The sequence below is a fragment of the Perognathus longimembris genome, chromosome 17 (genome assembly GCF_023159225.1).
Source record: "Perognathus longimembris pacificus isolate PPM17 chromosome 17, ASM2315922v1, whole genome shotgun sequence".
NCBI classification, from domain to species: domain Eukaryota; kingdom Metazoa; phylum Chordata; class Mammalia; order Rodentia; family Heteromyidae; genus Perognathus; species Perognathus longimembris.
In genome coordinates, this window is record NC_063177.1 from 13,448,285 (window position 1) to 13,471,042 (window position 22,758).

General features: G+C 50.6%; 2 protein-coding genes across 4 annotated transcripts; one reads left to right on the top strand and one right to left on the bottom strand.

The window, feature by feature from the left end:
• The first annotated feature begins 6,253 nt into the window (after positions 1–6,253).
• On the top strand, positions 6,254–11,798 carry Mapk7 (mitogen-activated protein kinase 7). Of its 3 annotated transcripts, XM_048366611.1 has the most exons (8): positions 6,549–7,066; positions 7,321–7,557; positions 8,109–8,274; positions 8,891–9,969; positions 10,076–10,779; positions 11,086–11,219; positions 11,332–11,513; positions 11,604–11,798. In XM_048366611.1, the coding sequence occupies exons 2-7, from the start codon at positions 7,326–7,328 to the stop codon at positions 11,483–11,485; spliced, it is 2,469 nt and encodes an 822-aa protein (XP_048222568.1). In that variant the 5' UTR covers positions 6,549–7,066; positions 7,321–7,325; the 3' UTR covers positions 11,486–11,513; positions 11,604–11,798. The 3 variants fall into 3 exon arrangements, with proteins under 3 accessions (XP_048222566.1, XP_048222567.1, XP_048222568.1); XM_048366609.1 differs by lacking the exon at positions 6,549–7,066 and adding an exon at positions 6,254–6,507 and having other exon boundaries at positions 11,332–11,798; XM_048366610.1 differs by lacking the exon at positions 6,549–7,066 and adding an exon at positions 6,254–6,493 and having other exon boundaries at positions 11,332–11,798.
• Positions 11,799–11,904: 106 nt separating this feature from the next.
• Positions 11,905–15,470, bottom strand: Mfap4 (microfibril associated protein 4). The gene is made up of 6 exons (XM_048366613.1): positions 15,387–15,470; positions 15,032–15,113; positions 14,634–14,788; positions 13,616–13,712; positions 13,357–13,539; positions 11,905–12,967 (listed from the first exon to the last, which is right to left on the bottom strand). The coding sequence occupies exons 1-6, from the start codon at positions 15,390–15,392 to the stop codon at positions 12,720–12,722; spliced, it is 771 nt and encodes a 256-aa protein (XP_048222570.1). The 5' UTR covers positions 15,393–15,470; the 3' UTR covers positions 11,905–12,719.
• Positions 15,471–22,758: the final 7,288 nt, after the last annotated feature.

The window sequence follows — 22,758 nt, forward strand, 5'->3', positions numbered from 1 at the left end:
AGTGCACAAAAGTTAAGTTTTCCTCACAGTGATTTTTATCAAAAAAACAATAAACTGGCTAGGGTTCCCATCCAAACTGGACACAATGAGGCCAGGCTCCTCAGGGGAGAAAGAAAACTAGGGTAACCCTTAGAGGGTGCAGATAAGCCTGATCTTTGGAAGATGGGACTCAAGGGCTGGCTCTAGACCCATGGTAATCCCCACCATAGTTCAGGTGTTGGGGAGGGGTGTGCCAGGTGTTTGAGGTGTAAATGGGCTATCTGGTTGGCAAAGGCCATCTCTGTGGTGCTGCTGTGCAGTGATCTTAGCAGGACACCCAGCAGCTCTCCGGAGGACAGAGGGGTCGGGACAAGGTGGGGGCAGTTTTGTACCAGGTTGATGGCTGGTTGCAATATATTGACAGACATCCCTGCCACTTGTACAGAGTCTCCAGTCCCAAATACTTTCCTGGGCTTCCTTCTGTTCTTGACTTGTTCCCACCTGACTGGACCTTCCACAGTACCCACAGTAACCCCAAAGGGGGTAGCAATACACCACATCTTTCCCACCACATCCATGGTGCCGACAAATAGCTCGCTGGACCAGCTCTGCAGCGCAGCATGCTTGAGGACTCCTGCTCCTGTAAGGCCCCAGCCCTGGCTCTACCATGGCTGTTTGCCACCCCTCTCTGCCATCTCAGTCTCTGCACCCATACTCATAGGCCACAGGAGCAAAGACAGGGACTGGGTGGCCAGGGGACTGGCTGTACTGCACTGCTGAGATGGAGGCTTTGCCCAGGGGTCAGGAGCACATGTTAAACCAGAACCCTCTGGACCCCCTTGAGGGTAGGAGCAGCTCTTTCACACTGGACTCCATCTAACAAGTGTGTAGTCACAGCTGACATGCTGTGAAAAGGCTTAGGTCTCCCTCTTAGCACCCCCCTCCCCACCCTACCCAGCACCTGCACCCACTTGCTAAGGCAGTGAGCACCCAAACCACTTGGGGTAGAAGCGCTGGTTCAGGAAATTGCTCATGAGCCTACCCAGGTCAAGGCTGGAACTCTTCTAAGTGGAGTCACACTTCCACTTTGTGTGTGTATACCAGTACTGGAGCTTTAAGTCTGGGCCTCACATTCTTGCTTGGCTTTTCACTCAAGTCAGGTACAGTGGTACATCTTGTTCAGTATCACCCCTTCAATTGTTCTCTCCTATTATTCTCTCAAGTTACATAGTTCACTTTTTATATGATGTACATTGAGTATGACTGCATCTTTAAAAACTAATTGTATTTGTTTTTGTGTGTATGCTGGGCTGAAACTCAGGGTCTAGGTGCTCTCCCTTAGCTTTTTCACTCAAGGCTGGCATTCTATCACTTATAAGGCACAGATCTACTTCTGGCTTTTTTACTGGTTAAATGGAAATAAGAGTCGCACTGACTTTTGCTCTCTTGACTGGCTTTGAAACCACAATCCTCAGATCTCAACCTGAGTAGCTGAGATTACAGGCATGGCTACCAGTGTGTCTGGGTGACTTTTTTCCCTGAGCTACTTTATCAGCACACTGCTGGCAGTTGATGGGATCAGAGACTAACAGGCCCAGACAGTTCTCCACCCCTGCCCCACCAGGGCCAGAGAGTGGCTGGAGAATTCTGAGCAGAAGAGGGATGGGAAGTGAGTTGGATTTCACATCATCTCTGGCTATCTTGTGCTGAAGAGACTGCAAGGGAGGAAAGTTAAGCAGGTGTGTTCATCCAGACAGGGTGAGCAAGACTCACTTGGCTTCAATCTCAGCAGGACAAATTGAAAAGGATAGCCAAACTAAGCAAATAAAAACACAGCTGGCACCAGTGACACATACCTGTAATCCTCGCTACTCAGGAGGCTGAGATCCTCGGATCACAGTTCAAAGCCAGTCCTGGCAGAAAAGTGTGTGAGACTCATCTCCAATAAACCACTCAGAAGAAGCCAGGAGTGGCGCTGTGACTCAAGTGGTAGAGCGCTAGCCTTGAGCAAAAAGAGGCTCAGGGATGTGCCTGGGCACAGAGTTCAAGCCCCAGGACCAGCAAGAAAAAAACCCACCAGAAAAACCACACAGGATGTATGCAATACATGGGCCTATCTGCACAAAGTTGGAAGCAGGGCGAAGCTCCAGCCATCTGGCTATGAGGTCACCTCACCTGCTCAGGCCTCTGGAAGCTAGATCAGCTGCACTTGCAGAATGCTGCTCCCTGCATCCTGTGGACAGGTTGGCCCACAGTACAGCCACATTGCCTCAGTGTGGGATTCTGGGCAGCAGCCCCTGTAACTGTCATCCCATCACTTCCAAACAAGCTGGTCCAGGGCCCACTCTGGTCTTCCCAAGTTGGGAGCTTTAAAAACCCTGCTCCTAGGGAGACTTGGTGCTGCTCACTGCATGCCCTCTGTGGAATGAACTTTTAGGCCAAGGTCATTCTGTCCTACCCCAACACAGGGGGAAGAAGAGGCAGGCTGTCTTGGCTGCTCTCAGGGGCAAACAGGCCAGGCAGAAGTGCTGCAGGAAGGAGCATCTATGTGGCTTTGTGGACTCTGTGGGCATTTGTTTTCTGTGTCTGTGCAGTGTATACCCAGTATATGTTGTAGCTGTTTCTGTGTGTGTGTGGCCCCTGCACAAGAAGGTGTGCTTTTATGTATGTTTATGGAATTATTTGTGCAAACTCCTATGGAAATACAAATGTGTATTTTCATGTCCATGTTCTTAGGAGCTATTTTCTTTAAGTCACCTTGGAACCCAGGATGGATAAAGGTAGGGAGGGAGGAAACTGCCCCCAATGAGAGGAACTGCAGTCTCCAAACAGTAGATCACCTGCTAGGCAACAATGACTTGTTCCCTTCAAATGTGTCAGGAATGAATTTCTCTGGAGTCCTCCCCAAATCAGCACTGAGATAATATCAACCAGGCCCAACTGGAACTGGCAGTTCATACCTCTCACCCCTGACCCCAATTCTTCCTCTATTAAACCTAAAGCTTATGGCAGTAACCAGATGGGAGGAAGGAAGAGAAGGTGGGTAGTGAAGGCAGTGTTATGTTAGGTTCTGGAGCTCAGGATGAGAAATGGGAATCGCCTAACTGGTACCACAAAAGCCAGAAGCCTCCCTGCCAAGCTTGCTGCTCACCACCTCCCAATCCATTCCTCTTCCTGTGTCCTCATCCTGGAGACATCCCTATTGGCTACCCAGACCCAACACCCTCCATGGGCCCCACACACTCCCACTTCTTTCTTCTCTGCACTTGCCTGTCTGCCTAGTCCAGACCCATTTGGGCTGTGGCTGTCATGGAATCTCTTTGGCTCCAGCCCCTCCCCACCAAGTATTCCCTCCACAGTTGGCAGAGGTGGCTCAGAAGGGCATTATTCCACTCAGAACTGCCCAGAGGCTTCCAGCTTCCCAGACACAAAATCTTCAGTTCAAATGCCCAGTGGCCAAGCAGATGTGAGTGAAGGGAGCTAATTTTTGCACATAACACTTCTAGTCTTCCTGCCACAAAGGAATATGCTCGATTTCATTTTCTGAAACTCTCAGCCTACTTCATTTTTCTTTTAATAAGATGTAGAACACAGTGATAAGCAGCACTGAGCACTCAGCCTGCAGGGCAGGGGAATGGGAGGCGATGCAGTTAGGGAGGATGGGGACTGGCAAACTGGGGCACCCACACCATTCTTTTTACCTTTCTTTTCTTTTTGGTTAAAACAGTGAGAGCAAAATAGCTTACTGAAATATAAAGATAAAAGCTGAATGAGCATGACACTCACTAATGGAGAAGGGGGATATTTTCACAGAACCAGTATTTTTCCCCATCCCATCTTCATTTGATGTCAATCAAAATATACCATTGGCCATTTAGTTAAAAAAAAAAAAAAAAAAAGAGGGGCTAGGACTATGGCCTACTGGCAGAGTGCTTGCCTCGAATACGTGAAGCCCTGGGTTCGATTCCTTGGCCCCACATATATAGAAAAAGCCAGAAATGGCACTGTGGCTCAAGTGGTAGAGTGCTAGCCTTGAGCAAAAAGAAGTCGGGGACAGTGCTTAGGCCCTGACTTCAAGCCCTAGGACTGGCCAAAAAAAAAAAAAAGGAATGAAAAAGAAAAAAGAAAAGCAATATGCTTGTGCACCAGTTACTTCATGTACAATAAAGGATAACTGGGAAGGGGGAAATGAAAGAACAGAGAAAACTGTACTGTAGTAGTGAGGATGTGGTGGAGCCAAATTGCAGTCTTCTAATTAAGAATGTATTCTTGGTCTATAAGAACAAAGTTGTGGAGCAAAGTAGCAGGTTCCCTTATTTAGTAGACACCTCCTGTCTGCTGCTGGAACACATCAATTATGTCTTCATTTCCAACTGTGCAGGTGTCTGTTACATTGATGGGCTACCTATCAAATCAGAATCTGACCTGCCTTATTGACAAATCCTGTTGTTCTAAATAGACTTTCATTAGTTTACTAAGTGGTGTATGCCTCTTAATCTTTTTTTTTGGTGGTTTATTTATTTATTCAGTAATTATGTACTGAATATCTGCATAGTGCTAAAAAAAAAAAACACATGTAATAGTTTGTAGAGTTTACATTTTAGAGATATAGAAACAATCCGAAAAAGCAAATGCTCAATACACCAAAAAAAATTCAGCCTGCAGAAAATATTCCTGCTATTTCTAAGAGTCATAATATCTTCTTGAGCTTTTCTGTACAAGGGGTTTCTTGGAGATTCATAGCTTGATGCTTCTTAAACTGCACCACAGAACCATCCGGCCCCACCACCTTCAAATTAATATGTTCATTGTTCTCAGTCTTGACTCCTTCCTTGGGCTTTTCATCGGCTATCAAAAGCATATGAGTCTCCTCAGATGTCACTTCACAAAAGATGTCCCTGGTCCCCACAGGCAGCACCACAGACGCTGGAGGAAGTGGCAGCAGTGGACAAGGTGGAGGGCCATCACTTTAATGACAGCTCAGGTCCAGTATTGCCATGTAAAACTGCAAGTCTGATGCTGACAGATCTGACTTTACAAAGCAACCAGAAGTCAGACTTTTCTGGGGTGGTATACTATTTTTTTTTTTTTTTTTGGCCAGTCCTGGGGCTTGGACTCAGGGCCTGAGCATTGTCCCTGGCCTATTTTGCTTAAGGCTAGCACTTTACTTCTTGAGCCACAGTGCCACTTCTGGCTTTTTCAGTTTATGTGGTGCTGAGGAATTGAACCCAGGGCTTCATACGTGCTAGGCAAGCACTCTACCACTAAGCCACACTCCCAGCCCCGAGTTTTTTTTTTTTAATAAAAATTCTAAATTTTTAAGATTTTTTAATTAAGAAAATTTTAATGTAACGCCTACTTCTCTAAATGTTCAGATCATGGTAACTCTTAAAATCCAGTGAGGGGAAAATACATTAAGCATAGAAGAGAAAACAAAATCCAAAAAATTTGCTGGTACTAGAAAAGTGAAGAGGCCAGTACTGAGGCTTCCTGCTCTAACTTGATTTTTTTCACTCAAGGCTGACACTACCACTTGAGCCACAGCTCTACTTCTGGCTTTTTGGTGACTAAATGGAGATGGGAGACTCATGGACTTACCTGCCCAAGGTAGCTTTAAACCACAATCCTCGGATCTCGGCTTCCTGGGTAGCTGGGATTACAAGCATGTACCACTAGCGCCCGGCTTGGTCGCGTTTTGGGGTTTTTTGTTGTTGTTGTTGTTCCGCTGACCGCAAACACGTGTGTGTATGTGTATTGTGAAAATTTATGAAACTGTACACTTAGGATATGTGGAACTTTCTCTTTATGTTTGAGTAAGAAAAAAAAGAATAAACAAAAATGCCAGCTTACCAAAATTCATTCTAGTCTGTATACACCCTCTGGAGTCTTGGAATAAATGGTCCACCTGTCCCTCAGCTGGCAGGGACAGCCAGTGTCCCTCGATCTCCATACTTTCGCTGTTCCAAGGGCCCTTCTTTGTTATTTCACTTGATGGAAACCCCGCCATGTTCAGAGTTCCGACTCCAAAACTAATGTTGCTTTACCTTCTCTGTAAGGTACGTAAGGAAACTTTTCCTCCCGGATCGCACAGCGTCCCTCAGTCCTGAGTCGTGGAGGGACGACACAACGACGGTTGTGACGTGAATGAATGAACCACAGGGTTCCGGTTCCGCCGCAACCCAAAGCACTGTTACCATGCGACAGCGCGTCGCGCGGAAAACAAACGCAACAGACAGGAAACTAAGGGGAGGGCCAGAGTCGCCGGAAGCGAGTTGCGGGGATGGGGGGGGGTGTCCAGCCACCGGAAGTCAGTGTCTGCTTCAGGCTTGACGCTCTAGATTCCGGGAGGACTGGCAACTCTGTGGTTGGACAAAATGGGTCCCTCTCTACAGGGGAAGATGGTATTCCCAGAATTCCCAGGACACAGAAAGTTGAGAGTACAATCCTCTAGACGACGAGGGTTGATGAAGGAAGAATGCCCCAAAGAGAGGGATTTCAGGAGCTGGTTGCCAAGGTAACAATGCCAAGGTACTGATCAGGCCCGGCGAGGAGCAGTGATTGCTGGAGGAAGTGGAGCCGATCTATGGGGGCGCGAGCGCAAACGTGCAGGGGCGTTGCCCACCTATACACTCCGTTCCCAGGGCTGCCAGTGCGCTTGCGTTAAAGCGCTGTGTCCGGCGGGTAGAACCCCCCCCCCCCCACACACACACACACGCACAAAGGGCGGAGCTGCACTTGGGCGGCTCCCACCGGCGAGCTGGACAGTAGCGGGCGCGCGCACGGGGGCGCGCACAGACGGAGGGCGTGGCTTTCTTGCCTGGAGGGCTCGGATTGGACACCACCAGTTAAAGGGGTGGGAACTTACGCTGAGCCTGCTCAGCAATTGGCCAGAGGCTGAAGGTAGTGTATGGTCCTGGGGGGCGGGTCGTGGGAAGGGGGGGGAAATAGGCTGGGCAGCGGGCTAGGCTGAGATTGTGGCGGCGTCCCTTGAATAAGTGAGCGACTGTTGGAGACTTTCTCTTCTGGGGATTGTGAGCTCCAGGACTCCCCAGATCCTTGAGGAGGCGTGGGGGCGAGGCGCCATTCGGTGAGTGTGGCCCCGCCAAGTGCCCCGCCCCTCCCTTTCTTCCTGGACATCGCCGCGCCCTCCCCCATCGCGAACGGGACCTGGGCTCTGATTCCCAGTGCAAAGAAAGTGCCTGCTGTTCTTCGTTCCCTTATGCGGCCCCGATCGGTTTAGAGAACTTGGAGATTTTTGTAGTTCTGCTCCCCAGTCGAGGGGTGGGGGGCGGGAAGCCAAGGCACACAGGACGCGGACTCCTCACCAGCATCTCCACACAGACACCATGGCCGAGCCCCTAAAGGAAGAAGACGGCGAGGACGGCTCTGGGGAACCCCCCGGGCCGGTGAAGGCAGAACCCTCTCACACCGCTGCTTCCGTCGCGGCAAAGAACCTGGCCCTGCTCAAAGCCCGCTCCTTTGATGTGACCTTTGACGTGGGGGATGAGTACGAAATCATCGAGACCATAGGCAACGGAGCCTACGGGGTGGTGTCCTCTGCTCGCCGCCGCCTCACTGGTGAGCTTCCTGAGCCACTTGTAGAGGTACCAGCCAGGAAGGAAAGCTGCGCTGTGGATTCTGGTTCAGCTCAACTCTCACTAAGTGCCAGCTTACAGTTAGGCACCGTTCTGGGGACCTCTGTTTTGCAATCAACCTACTTCCCCTTAGAAAAATGACAATCGCAGTAGACCAGAATAGACAACTGTTCCTTGGTGCCCAAAAGAGAGCTGTGTTCTAGAACCCGAGATTGGCACAAGGGCATGGTGGTAGAATAGATGAGGTCGGAGGTGGATGGTGTAGACAGAGAGATTAAATTCAAGTATTTGAATCAAGACTACCACTAACTGTGTACTTTCCAACATCACCAAGCCAGGGATTCATTGATAACTTTCAGCTTATTAATATGTGCTTCATAAGGTAGTTGTGAAGGTAAGATTTGATAATGTATGTGAAGTGCACAGCACAGGGCTGGGCACATGTCAAGTGCAGTGTGTCTTGCATCTTGTAAGAGTACGTTGAAAGGGGCCTGCAGTTACTTCTCTCATATCTGCCTTTTCCCTGCTCTCCAGGCCAGCAGGTGGCCATCAAGAAGATCCCCAATGCATTTGATGTGGTGACCAATGCCAAAAGGACCCTCAGGGAACTGAAGATCCTCAAACACTTCAAACATGACAATATCATCGCCATTAAAGACATCTTGAGGCCCACTGTGCCCTATGGAGAGTTCAAATCTGTGTAAGAAGCAGCATGGGAGAGAAAGGCATAGTTGGAATCATTTCAGAAGGCCAGGACCATTTTGCTGAAGTTCTAAAAGGGCGGCTGAACCTAATATGGGTCAGGCTGGAACAATGCCTGATTCCAGTACCATTGTTCCTTTATTTAGCACATTGCCAGGAAGAGCTATAATTCTTTAAGGAGAGTACAGATGTTAGAGAATCTCAAATGTTACAGAGTCTCCAAATATATAATGGCAGGTATAGGATGTTCATACCAACACTTCATTCTTTTCCCATGGCAGACATTATTAATTGATCACAAAATTCTTTCCTACAGAAAAGAGATGGGCCTTCTCAATTTTCATCATAGTATTCCTTGGGCAGCCACTATCAAAAAATGAGCTAGTTCCAGAACTAAACGTGTCTAGCCTTGGTGTAGTTGAGCTCCATCTTTTCTCTGGCAGGGAAACTCAATTAGGGGAGCATGGTGATTTAACTAAGTTTATGGGAAAGTTGTAGAGAATATAGAACCTAGTTATCTTCCATATCATGTCATTGGCCCCATTGGAGTCTTAGGGTAAGGTCCCATAGTCTGGATAGGTCAGCCCATGCCTGTCTCTCCATTTCTCTTCTAGCTATGTGGTACTGGACCTGATGGAGAGTGATCTGCACCAGATCATCCACTCCTCACAGCCACTCACACTGGAGCATGTGCGCTACTTCCTATACCAGCTGCTTCGGGGCCTTAAGTACATGCACTCAGCTCAGGTCATCCACCGTGACCTTAAGCCCTCCAATCTGCTGGTGAATGAGAACTGTGAGCTCAAGATTGGTGACTTTGGTATGGCCCGTGGCCTGTGTACTTCCCCAGCTGAGCACCAGTACTTCATGACTGAGTATGTGGCCACTCGCTGGTACCGTGCCCCTGAGCTCATGCTCTCCCTCCATGAGTACACACAGGCTATTGACCTCTGGTCTGTGGGCTGCATCTTTGGTGAGATGCTGGCCCGGCGCCAGCTCTTCCCAGGCAAAAACTATGTGCACCAGCTACAGCTGATCATGATGGTGCTGGGTACCCCATCACCAGCTGTGATTCAGGCTGTGGGGGCTGAAAGAGTTCGGGCCTATATCCAGAGCCTGCCACCACGCCAGCCTGTGCCCTGGGAGACAGTATATCCAGGTGCTGACCGCCAAGCCCTCTCATTATTGGGCCGAATGTTGCGTTTCGAACCCAGTGCCCGCATCTCAGCCGCTGCTGCCCTTCGCCACCCTTTCCTGGCCAAGTACCATGACCCTGATGATGAGCCTGATTGTGCCCCACCCTTTGACTTTGCCTTTGATCGTGAAGCCCTCACCCGGGAGCGTATTAAGGAGGCCATCGTAGCTGAGATTGAAGACTTCCATGCACGCCGGGAGGGCATTCGCCAACAGATCCGCTTTCAGCCTTCCTTGCAGCCTGTAGCCAGTGAACCTGGCTGTCCAGATGTTGAGATGCCAAGTCCCTGGGCTCCCAGTGGTGATTGTGCCATGGAGTCACCCCCACCAGTCCCACCACTGTGCCCTGGCCCTGCGCCTGACACCATTGATCTGACTCTGCAGCCCCCCCCACCAGCCAGTGAGCCTGCCCCACCAAAGAGAGAAGGCGCCATCTCAGACAATACCAAGGCAGCTCTCAAAGCTGCGCTGCTCAAGTCCTTGCGGAGCCGGCTTAGAGGTGCTTTGAGGGTACAGTGCTGGCTGGCTGGGAGTGGGGTGGTAGATGGGGGACTCTGTCTTAGGGCTTCAGGCTCTCACCTTTCCTCTGCCCAACTTCCCTACAGATGGCCCAAGCGCAACCCTGGAGGCTCCTGAGCCTCGGAAACCTGTGACAGCCCAGGAGCGCCAGCGAGAGCGGGAAGAGAAGCGTCGGAGGCGGCAAGAGCGAGCCAAGGAGCGAGAGAAACGTCGGCAAGAGCGGGAGCGCAAGGAGAGGGGCACTGGGACTTTGGGAGGTCCCTCTACTGACCCCCTGGCTGGACTGGTGCTTAGTGACAATGACAGAAGCCTGTTGGAGCGGTGGACTCGCATGGCCCGGCCGCCTGCCCCTGCCCCAGCTGCAGCTCCAGTCCTAGCCCCAGCCCCAGTCCCAGCCCCAGCCCCAACCCCCACACCAACCCCAACCCAGCCCACTAGTCCACCCTCTGGCCCTGTAGCTCAGCCAACTGGTCCCCCACCACAGCCTTCAGGCTCCACCTCTGGTCCTGTACCCCAGCCTGCCTGTCCACCCCCTGGTCCTGCTCCCCAGCCTGCTGGCCCTCCTGGACCTATTCCAGTTCCTGCTCCACTCCAGACTGCTACCTCCACTAGCCTACTGGCCCCCCAGTCGCTTGTGCCACCTCCTGTGCTACCTGGCCCCAATGCACCAGGAGTTCTGCCTTACTTTCCATCCGGCCCACCACCTCCAGATCCTGGTGGGGCCCCTCAGCCTTCCACGTCAGAATCACCTGACGTCAACCTGGTAACCCAGCAACTGTCCAAGTCTCAGGTGAGAGGAGAGGCATGGGCTGTACTCAGAAAGTTGTCCTTGCTTCATGAAAACAGCTACACATGGGGCTCAGTGTCTGAACAGGTCCCCTTCCATGCCATTATGTCAGTGGGACAGTGGGTCAGTGGGAGGCAGAGAGATACTGCCAGGAAAGTGCATGGCTTGGGGGTAGACTGGTCTGCACTCGGTGATCGTGCAGATTAGCATTGGTGCTCAGGGGTATTGGGGGCAGAGTGGTCAGCAACTTCAGGTCAGGGTGCTCTCCTCACTGGCGCCCGTGTTGTAACATGCTGTCATCCCCTGCAGGTGGAAGACCCCTTGCCTCCCGTGTTCTCAGGCACCCCGAAGGGCAGTGGGGCTGGCTATGGTGTTGGCTTTGACCTGGAGGAATTCTTAAACCAGTCTTTTGACATGGGCGTGGCTGATGGGCCACCAGATGGGTAAGATGGATGGATTGGGGAGGGGTTGTCTGTGGGATGCTGCCAAGTCATCGAAGGCTAACAGTCCCTCTACCTCCTTCCCTCCCTCATTCCTGATTCCCTCTCCCTGCAGCCAGGCAGACTCAGCCTCTCTCTCCGCCTCTCTCCTTGCTGACTGGCTCGAGGGCCATGGCATGAACCCTGCCGACATTGAGTCTCTGCAGCGTGAGATTCAGATGGACTCCCCAATGTTGCTGGCTGACCTTCCTGACCTCCAGGAGCCCTGAGGCCCACAATCTATTACTTGTCACCAAGGTGGGCTTAGCTGCTGGGCCTATGGCAGTGTTAGAGACAGCTGCAGCCCTGGGCCTGGCAGGTGAAGCTTCAGCTTGGATTCTTCTGCAGGTTCATCTCAGACCCACCCTTTAAGCCTTAAACAGCCACCTGAGCCACCACCGAGCCATGACAGGACTGGGAGGTCCGGACTCCCTCTGAACAATCCTTTTCAGTGTTGTATTTTTATTATTATTGTATTGTTATTATGACATGATCTTTTTGCCATCAAGATGAGACCTGTGAAATACAAGGTTCTCTTTAACATCTGTCTGCAGGTGTCATATTGGGGGATAGAACACCATTAACCAGGTGCCCACACTTGGATGGGGGGAGGGGTCAGACAAATATTTGTTTACACAGAGCCAAATCATCAGGTCCTGAAGGTTTATTGAGACCTCCACTCCGCACCCACACCCAGCCCCACAGATTGTTCTCTGCCCTTTTGCATAGCCCAAGTCCAGTCCCTGGGGGCAGGTGGGGGACCTCGTTTGCATGCTTACCTTGCCCTTGACTGATTTGGGGGGATATAATAGCTTGTGGTGAACACTGTTTTTGCCATTGTCCTTTTTAGGGGGCTGGGACAGGCTGTGCAAGGAGCTGGGGAATAAGGTGGGGCTATGGCTAAGGATCCTCACCACAGGGGGATTAGTGGGTGAGGGAGAAGCTAACTATGGGAGGGATTCTGATAGCCAGAGGGAGTGTTAGGGAGTGAAAATGGCTATCCACATAGTGCTTGGTATACCCCAGGGGTGCTTTCTTTCTTTCTTTCTTTTTTTGCCCTACTTAGTCTATGGTAGCCCCTGAGTGATCTTCCACAATAAGGAAGCTGGCCAAGATGGAATACAACAGCCAGTCCTGGGAGGGTGGCTTCTGGCTTCATCTGTTGGAAAAGGGCCTGGGTAACTAACTCAGTTTTATGGAGCCCAGCCCTATCCAGGCTGGCACAGCTGTGTCTCAGAAGAAGCCTAGGGGGCTGCTGGCTAGCCTCAGGCAGTGAAGAACAGAGCCTGTGTTAGAAATGGACACCTGGGTGTGTGATAGGGATCAGCCTTGGCTTGGAGTCCCAAGGCCTTTTGAGAAGCTGGTGCTCAGGAAGCAGCAGAAGCCTGGGGGAGGGGGGGAGGGGGCAGGAGGGAGCACTCATGGAAATGCAGAGCAGCCAGGAGAGGGATGAGACCCTGCTCCTCAGGCCCTGCGGATTTTCATCTCGGTGCGCTTGAGGGAATAGTAGAAGCCCTTCCACTGGGCCCAGTTTATGCCATTGGCATAGGAGAGGTGGGAGCCACCCAGGTAAAAACCATTGAGGTTGGCGAAGTGGCAGCTGCGGAACCAGAAGGCCCCCGAGGAGAGAGCTGCACAGTTCTGCACAAAGAGGTCCTGGTCCCGGTCAAAGGTGGAGAACTTCTGGCCGCTGTGGTAGGACAGGGAGTCTCCTGGCAGAGGGGAGGAAGGACGGGCGGCTGAGGCAAAGAACTGAGCCCCATGCTGGCAGGGACAAGGTGACAGCAGTGATGAGTGACACTGAGGGACATCATATCATAGCATCCTGGCAGGATGGGGCACTGTCCCTGAGCCAGATGTTGAGTAGTTGGGCCTCTGTTATGAAGAGAAACAGCTGCTCTTTTGCAGGACTGCCTGGAGCAGGGCCAGGGTGGCTGTTCCCAAGGATGGAGGCAAAAACTGGTTGGAACTGGTCTCGAGCCAGCTGTGGCTCTTCCAAGCCCTGGAAGGTTCTAAAGGGGCTGGGGACCAATTTGGCAGGGCCAGCCAAGACTTCTCCCCCACTCCCTTCCGCCCCTGCAGAAACTGGCAGGAGAGGTACCTGCCCCGCCGTCTTCAAAGCCTGCCACGTAGAGGGTGTAGCCATCCTCCTCAGCACTGATGGCGTTGGGGGAGATGGAGAAGTCCACGTACTTGGCGTAGGCTGTGCTATTCTCGAAGTCCTCCAAGTCCACTCGCAGCTCATACTTCTGCTTCAGTGTCAGGAGGTGGATGTTCTGCAGCCCTAGGGACAGGTAATGGCTGGTTAGCAAAGACCTGGCTCTAGGGCAGTTCCCTGCCCACCTTGGCACCTGCCTTACCCAGCCAGTACTCCCCGTCCGCTCTGCCAAAGCCCAGCTTGTAGTCGTTCCAGCCCCGGAAGAAACTCACTGAGCCATTGAATCTCTTCTGGAAAACCTGGAGCCAAGAAGACAGGGAAATGCATGACCAAGTGCCATCCAGGTAGGAGCCCCACCTGACCCTGGCCCTCCCAAGCTCGAAAACTGTGACCCCAAGGCTAGTTTGTTAAACAACTGAGAGGAGGGAAGGGGAAGTTGCTAAAACAAGAGCACACTGGCCCCTCACTAGGTAGCGGTGGCACACTGGCACCTACCTGGACTCTTCACCAGTCCAGCTGAGGGGCAGGAAGCAAGATAGGTTAAGGGGGGACAGAGTTCAGCAGCAGGACATTGCCTAACAAGCATAAGGCCCTAGGATTTTTGTGTTTTTTAGCAAAGCTGTGGCCTGAACTCAGGGCCTTGCACTTGCCAGACAAGTGCTCTTCCACTGAACCAACCCTGAGGCTCTGGGTTTGATTCCCAGAACTGAAATAAAAAGTTTAGGGCATGTGGCCTGAATCAAATTACTTTACCTCTCTGGGCTTCACTTCATTTAGCAAAGTGCCTGCCTCCAGGATTATTGTGAGGGTCATACACATGAGCCTTCTACTGAAGCACTTAGAATTAGTTTAGAAACAATGCCCTGAGCATAACCACACTTTTATTTTCTATTTTTTAAATTTTTAGGCAAGTACTGGGGCTTGAACTCAGAGCCTGAGTACTGTCTCTTAGCTTTTTTTCACTGAAGGCTAGCACTCTACCACTTTGGGGTGGTTAATTAGAGATAAAGAGTCTCACAGACTTTCTTCCCCAGGCTGGCTTCCAACCCTGATCCTCAGGATTTTTCAGCCTCCTGAATAGCTAGGATTACAGGTGTGAGCCACTATAACCTGACTAATGACATTTTAAAGAAGGAGAAACAGGCTCACCAAGGCGAAGCTCAGAGTCACCCAGCCGGGACTAGAACCAGGTGTGGCATCCGTCCCCTCCTCTCACTCACCGTCCACTTTCCCCCCTCGGTGGTCATGTCACAGAAGACAGGCACCGGCACGCTGGGGCCAGACGGGTAGATGAGGTATACACCGTCTGCCTGGTAGCCCTGGGCGTAGATGTCATCACAGTCCAGAGGCTGCTGGAGGCAAGACTTCTCCAATGCTGGGGATGGGGACAGAAACAAGAGGAGCAACTCAGTACCCCCACTGGAGCCAGGAGTTTCTGTCATGAGAAATCTCAAGATTTCTTTCAAGTGAGGCTTGAAGATGATTGTAACCAGACTTTAGAGGAGGAAACTGAGCCAGCCCTGAGGCCTGGCTCTCAGACCTCTCCTTACCCAGTCTGATGACCAGGCTGTGTCTGAGAATGGGGGAGGGGGACAGGCGGGCAGGCGGCAGCGCTTACCATCTCCCCGGATCCCAGAAGCCTGAGGGGCGCAAAGAGGAGTTGAGAGAAGCAGCAGCAGCAGTGGCAGGACCAGGAGGGCCTGGTGACAGGAAACAGGGTCGGCACATCCCCTGGCCCCAGCCCCAGGAGACCCCTTTGTCCTCAGCATTTGTGCCATCAAGCATAGGCGCTCCTTGCTAAAGCCCTTGCCTGCCTTTGGGTCCCTCTTTCCCTACTCTCTAGGACAGACCCCACACCCTTAGAGCTGAAGATTCCCCCATATGTGCACAATCCCCTCTCTGATCAGTGTCTTCTCTCCGTGAGTGGCTACCATGTCCCCAAGACCAGGAACTCCCCATCCTGGACCCAGTACCTTCATGATGGCAGTTTGCTCAGAGCTGCTGGGTGTCTGCGGGCCTCAGACGGCAGCTGCCCAGAGTTATGTGCTCGGCCTGTGGCCGGCTGCCCAACCCCGCCCTTGGAGCTGCAGAACCCCCTCCACACGACCAGCGACCGGCCAGCATCAGCTTACACTGTCAGGGGCCAGGGGACCACCTGGGTCTCATTAGGCCTGTCTGCAAAGCACTGCAGACCAGACGTTAACTCCCTGCTGGCTGCAATTGCTCGCTGGATCCCACTCCCATAGCCTCCTGGCACCCCAAGCCAGCCCCAGCCGCCCCCCTCCTGCTTCCTGACACCCCCTGCCTGCAAATATCTGTTTCTTTGCTCCCCCTCCTGTCCTGGCCTGGGTTTCATCAGCCTAGAGGGTGTGGAGGTGTTCCTGGGTCTAGAGGAGGGAGCCCCATTCCGAAGGCAGAAGAGTGGGGGGCGGTGCAGCTCCCAGAGCTCCTGATGTGAGCAGTCTGGGCTGGTGGGGGACAGGGGCTGCAGGGGCCCGGCTGTCTCCTGGCAGGCCTGGGACATTTCTGAGCCATGAGCACAAGGCTGCAGGCGGCCAACTGTTCTGTCTGCCCCAACTCAAGCCAGGTCCTCTCCAGTCCCCTTCCCGGCCCCCCTCCTCTGCTGGGGCCACCTCAGGCCCCTTCCTTCCTCCCCCACCCCCTTCTCATAGTTCCCTGGCCCATCTGGGCTGCTTTTGTTTCCTCTTGCCACACCCCTCCCTCCTTCTAAACTCCTTAGGCTCTCAGCTGGGCCCCTCTTAACCAATTCTCCATTTTTCTCTAACCTGAGCCTACCACTCTTTCTGTCTGCCTCCCACCATCCTTGCTGCCCCTCTCCTCTTTGTGCTCCAATGTCTTCACAGAGGGATTTAAAAAAAAAATTGTTTTTTGTCAGTACTGGGGCTTGAACTCAGGGCCTGGAAACTTTTTCTTAGTTTATTCACTGAAGGCTGGCACACTACCACTTGAGCCACAGCTCCACTTCTGGCTCTTTGCTGGTTAATTGGAGATCTGTCTCACAGACTTTCCTGCCTGGGCTAGCTTTGAACTTTGATCCTCAGATCTTAGCCTCCTGAGGAGAAGGATACAGGCATCTGCCACTGGCCTCCAGCTTCACAGAGGTTCTGTGTTCTCCGTCCTTTCATCCTCCTCACCTTGGAAGAGCTGTCTTTGGTGGGCTTGGACCATGTGCCCTCCCTTACTTAAGCCTTCAGTGGCTTTCCATTTGAGGCCAAAATGTTCACCATGGACTTGTGAAGAATTTCAAGTCTGGCTCTGGCCCTGCTTGAGGCCCCTGTCCCTTTACTGCTTAGCTACAGTCTAGTCATACCAAACTTCTGGCCAGCAGGTTCCCATGACTGTCTGCTGTTCCCTGTCATGTCCCCCTGCCTGTCTCTTGGCATGAATGCCATTGGGAAATATCTGTATTTTTCATTTCTGCTCACTCAGCACCCATCCTAGAGCCTGGCATCAAGGAGGCCTGATATATCTATTCACCCAGAACAAGTACTCTATGCTGGCTACTGGGAAGCCAGTATTTTTGACCAGTCTGTGACAGGGCATGAACTAAAGTATTCATAGCAGTAAGACAGCAGCCATGCCTTAGGCCCCCACTGTCCACGCCTGAGTTAGCAAGGACGCCCCAATCCACCTCCTGGATTTGCTTCTCTAATTGCTGTTTAGGGCTACTTGTGTTCAAATCCAGACTCTCACCTGTTAGCTGGGTAACCTTGGGCAAATTACCTCATCTCTTCGTGCTTTCAGTGCCTCGATTTGTTCCTGTGTGAAAAGAGTGTAATAATCACATTGTCTGCTGCACAAGGGTGGGGTAAGGATTAAGTCACAGATACGAAGGCCAAGAACAGTGCCCGCAATTACTGTCAAAAGAAAAAAAGATCTTAAACTAATTAAAGTCAGCCCAGATTACTTGAGTAATTATAACCAAAACAGAACAAAGCCACCCCAAACAAACAAAAAATGATTTGTGAACTGGGCTGTCTCCAGAGCCAGGGAAAATTCAGAGAGTTCCCACCAATAAGGGAACCAACAGCTTTTATAGGAAACAAGTGTAGTGCACAGACGACTTAATTAGTTACAGCTTAATTGATGAATTGGTTACAGAGCCTCTTGTAGTAAGCTAAAGTCAGATAGTGGTTCAACTTAATGTTAATTTCATCAGTTGGGTTCAGTGCAGGAGCTTAATTTCAGCTGGCCAATGGCTTCCCATGAATTGTATCTGAATGTATGGCGGTAATTATTTAGCAAAGATTAATCACCATCATCATCATAACCATGATTTTTTAAAATAGGAAAAGTGTTGTCTTCAACATGACTCTTAGCCTTGTCTGTGTAAGATATAGTTGGCTACTCCTCCACTTCCATTCTCTTTTATTTTTGTGTGTGCGGGTAATGGGGCTTGAACTTAGAGCCTATCACTCTCACTTGTCTTTTTCCACCAAGGCTGGCACTCTACCACTTGAGCCACACCTCCATTTCCTGCTGGTTAATTGGAGCTAGACATCTCTTGGACTTTTTTGCCTGCCTGGCTTGGAACTGTGACCCTAAAATCTGAGCCTCCTGAGTAGCTAGGAATATAGGCATGAGTCAACACCACCCAGAAAAACATTGACTTTTATCTGGTTTCTTGTCTTCTTTGTGGCTAGGCAATGTCGTGCTTATGAATTTTGGCTAATAGTCTGCAAAACTGCAAGTAATTTAAAGGGCCTGGCTTGTCCTTCTTCATCCTTCCTGCTGTTCCCCTCGACGTGATGCCTGATGTCTTGGATTTGTGTATGAGGCCTCATGAGAAGATGGTAGGGGGATGATTGGGAAGAGCTGGGTCACTTGCCCCGGGCTTTGTGGAGTGGGCCCAAGATAAGTCCTGGACTGCCTTCCCCAGGCCTTTTTTATGTGGAAGAGAAAGAAGCTATTATCTAGTATAAGCCTTTTTTCTCCCCCCAGTCCATAATACACAGCTGAATTTAATCCTAATCTCTTCTTTCAGCAAATGTAGCTAATTTTAGTACAAGGCTACAAAAACAAAACTAATAAAAAGAAATCAGTCATCCAAACAATAAAGCATGTCAAGAGGCAAGTATCAGAGACTTTTGAAGAACACCCCTCAGGAACACAGAAAAGAAAATTAAGCCGAGGTTATCAATCACATTTTGCCTATTAAATTGGTTTTAAAGTTTTTGATGATAAAGTACACATGGCAAATCAGGCGTTCTGTTGGCTGGATGTGGTTGGAATAAAACTCTGGGGAGAGCCATTTGGCAGTACATACTGAGAGTCCGTAGTCCTTTGATGGAAACTGACTCCAGCATATTGAAAAACTGGCCTGGCACCCCTTGTTACCCAGCATGGCAAACCTCTGGTCTTAGTTGGGGGTGCCCCTCCCAACTAGAATGTAGTTAGGGGCTCGCTTCCACAGCCATCTTTGCAGTGCTGTAGAAGGCACATGATGTCCAGTATAAAGAATTTGCAGGGGCTGGGGATATGGCCTAGTGGCAAGAGTGCTTGCCTCGTATACATGAGGCCCTGGGTTCGATTCCCCAGCACCACATATACAGAAAATGGCCAGAAGTGGCGCTGTGGCTCAAGTGGCAGAGTGCTAGCCTTGAGCAAGAAGAAGCCAGGGACAGTGCTCAGGCCCTGAGTCCAAGCCCCAGGACTGGCCAAAAAAAAAGAATTTGCACTGCACCAGGCTTCAATGGGAAGAAAATAAATGAAGTTGGGGCAAGAAGAATCCACTCGGGATGGTGGCGACTCCAGTGTCTAGGCCCTAGGCTCACTCCGTGGACGGTTGATGGTACCTTTGCAAGTACATTGGTAGGTGATCCTGGCTGAGGCTCAGCCTGCAAGCTTGCTTCTGAACCCTCCAGACAGCCAGCTGGCTCTGCTCACTATTTTTTGGTGAAAGGCCCAACTTACATTCACAGTGTTTTGTTTTTTCTATTTTTGAAGGGGGGAGTATTGCAGGGATCAAATCCAGAGCCTCTCCCATGCTAAGCATGTACTCTATCACCAAGCTGAGCTATGTATATCTCCAGCCTCTTGAAGTTGTTTTGTTTTTGTGCCTGTACTGGGGCTTGAACTCAGGGCCAGGACAGTATCTCTTGGCTGGCACTCTACCACTTGAGACAAATCTCCACATAGGCCATGAAAATTGTTCATATCAGTATTGAAGTCAGGATTCTTCTACTGCCTACTGCAGAGCCCCATTGTGATGTTGCTATGAGATGTCACTGGGCACCTAGCCTGGGCTGTGCCGGCTGGCCTTTCCCTCTGGCATCTGATTCCGTCCAGACAGTGTAACCCTGGCAGGATTTGGAGGGAGGCAGGGGAAATCAGGATGTTCATTAGCCTTGGGGTGGGGGTGGCAGTTCCTGTAGGCTCACCTATCTCAGGCAGAAATCTGAGGTCCTGGCCAGCAAGACCCAAGCAGGCAACTGCTTTGCCCTCAGACCCCTTCATGTCCAGGGGCGGTGACAGCTCTGGTGTTTTCTAGACCTAGTATATGGGACCATGTACTGCTACATACCTCAGCACACTGTTTTACTAAATACTGTTCAGAGTGTTTACATATGAATATTAATTGAGGAGAGCCCTAGTGGCTGTCTGTCTCTCTCTCTTTCTCTCTCTCTCTCTCTCTCTCTCTCTCTCTCACACACACACACACACACACACACTCCAATGTGGGAGGTTGGTGTATAGTTAGGAAGGGACAGGTGTGAAGTGTAGGGAAGACTCTAACTCCCCTCCATATTTTTCTGCTAGTTATAGTCTAGTGTTGCAAAACCCGGATGGTTAAGTAAATTCTGAGCACCCCCTACTCTTCCTGATGCTGCTATGATGGGACCCTTGCTATATGCCCAGCAATAGGCACTGGTAAGAGCTGGGAAAGGAGCTGTGGTGTTTCTCCCTGGTCTTTGGCCTTCTGGGCACTGCTGTGCCCCTCCTCCACCATTGGCTCCTGACTGCTGCCCTATCATAGCCCTGTTGACTGGCTCTGGTGACCCTGTGCTTATCCTGGAATGTCCTACCTGAACTAGCAATGGCTTTTTCCTCTTCTTGTCTCAGGATACCCCAGCGCCCAACATTGGTGACCTTAGCACTAATAGTATCTTCATTAAGTTCTCTTTAAAATACACCAGGAAGTAGTGCTGTGGCTCAAAGTGGTAGAGTGCTAGACTTGAGCTGAAGAGCTCCGGGATAGCACCCAGGCCCAGAGTTCAAGCCCCACAACCGACAAAATAATAATAAAATACATCGAGCCATGTGCCCATGGCTCCAGGCCTGTAAATCCTAGCTACTCAGGAGGCTAAGATCTGGGGATGTGGTTTAAAGTCAGCCTGGGCAGATAAAGCTGAGATGTTTATCTCCAATGAATCAGCAAGAAGCTGTGAGTGGAGGTGTGGTTCCAGTACCGGCACATAAACAAACCCACCCCACAAAATGGTAGTGCCCACCTTTGTTTTCCTGCTGGCTCCTGATGGACACACAGTATATTCATCTTCTTGGAACAGCACAGCAGCCTGTGGACAGGACTCTCTTTGTTGCCTGTGATAACTTTCTGAGAGTACACAGATCTTACTGTCAAGGTGGCCAAACTGCATCTCTGCTTGTTGCTCCTCTTCATCTTGAGTGGAGAAGGCTAATTTGGGGAATTTTTGAAGAGGTTTCATCTATGCAGAGGGCACTTCAGGGAGGGGTGGTGGGGTATGCCTCCTATTCAGGCCAGGTAATGGGGTTTCCAGAGGGACAAGATCATTTGATAGAAGAGACATTGGCTGAGCTTGTAAAACCTGGGAGAAGCCTGCAGCCAAGAGTCAGTCTGTTTGGAAGACTGGATCCTGAAAGCTGAGGCTGCCTGTGGTGGTGGGTGGGGCCTTCACTGTTTGGCAGGACAAGGATGTGGCATCCCTTGGGCTCAAGTGAGCTGAGGAATTAGGTTAAATTGTATTTGGGTTCATCCTGTGACCTTATTTTACCTGACTGCCTCTTTAAAGGCTCGATCTCCAAAGATAGCATCAATTTTGGGGAGACCCAATTCAGGGCATCACAAATACCATCAATGTATCTGGTACTCTTTTAACCCCTGCAATGTTAAATATAGCAACTATTTCCAGCCATCTTGAAGCTACAACAGATATGTACATGGCAAGTAGGTAACAGGATAAAAAGTAAAATGAATTACAGTTTTGAAAAGGCCAGCTAGAAGTTAGAGGATGGTTTTTACCTCCTGGTCTAGGTAGGTACACAGCTTTTGTGCTGGGGACCATGCTCCTTTGAAGCCCTGGATTTTCCTTCTCTAAATTGGGTGAAGTTAAGACTATTTGGTTCTCTTCTCACTTTTTTTTTTTTTTTTTTGCCAGTTCTGGGGCTTGAACTCAGGGCCTGAGCACTGTCCCTGGCTTCTTCTTCTTCTTTTTTTTTTTTTTGCTCAAGGCTAGCTAGCACTCTGCCACTTGAGCCACAGTGCCACTTCTGGATTTTTTCTATATATGTGGTGCTGAGGAATCGAACAGGGCTTCATGTATACGAGACAAGCACTTTACCACTAGGCCATATTCCCAGACCCTCTTCTCACTTTCTTTCAGTTGTTGATGGAATGCACAGAGTGGCCTAGAGAAGAAGCAGGCTGGGGATGGGAGCATGGTGATTGTGAGGCTAAAATGTTTGAACTTGACCATGAAGGCCTTTGGGATTAAGGTATGCTGAGATCAAGAAATTTAGGTCCTTGAGCCAAGTGTGGCGTCACAGGCCTGATATTCTAGCTACTATAGAGGTGTAACTAGGAAGAGCCAGATCCAGGCCAGCCTAGGAGAAAATGTGAGACTTTATATTGAAAAATAGCTAGGGCTGGGGATATGGCCTAGTGGCAAGCGTGCCTGCCTCGGATACACGAGGCCCTGGGTTCGATTCCCCAGCACCACATATACAGAAAACGGCCAGAAGCGGCGCTGTGGCTCAAGTGGCAGAGTGCTAGCCTTGAGCGGGAAGAAGCCAGGGACAGTGCTCAGGCCCTGAGTCCAAGGCCCAGGACTGGCCAAAAAAAAAAAAAAAAAAAAAAAAAAAAAGAAAAATAGCTAAAGGGGCTGGGAATGTGGCCTAGTGGCAGAGTGCTCGCCTCGTATACATGAAGCCCTGGGTTTGATTCCTCAGCACCACATATATAGAAAAAGCTGGAAGTGGTGCTGTGGCTCAAGTGGTAGAGTGCTAGCCTTGAGCAAAAAGAAGCCAGGGACAGTGCTCAGGCCCTGAGTTCAAGCCCCAAGACTGGAAAATAAAATAACTAAAGCCCAAAGGGGCTGGGGACGTGGCTCAAGTAATAAGAATGCT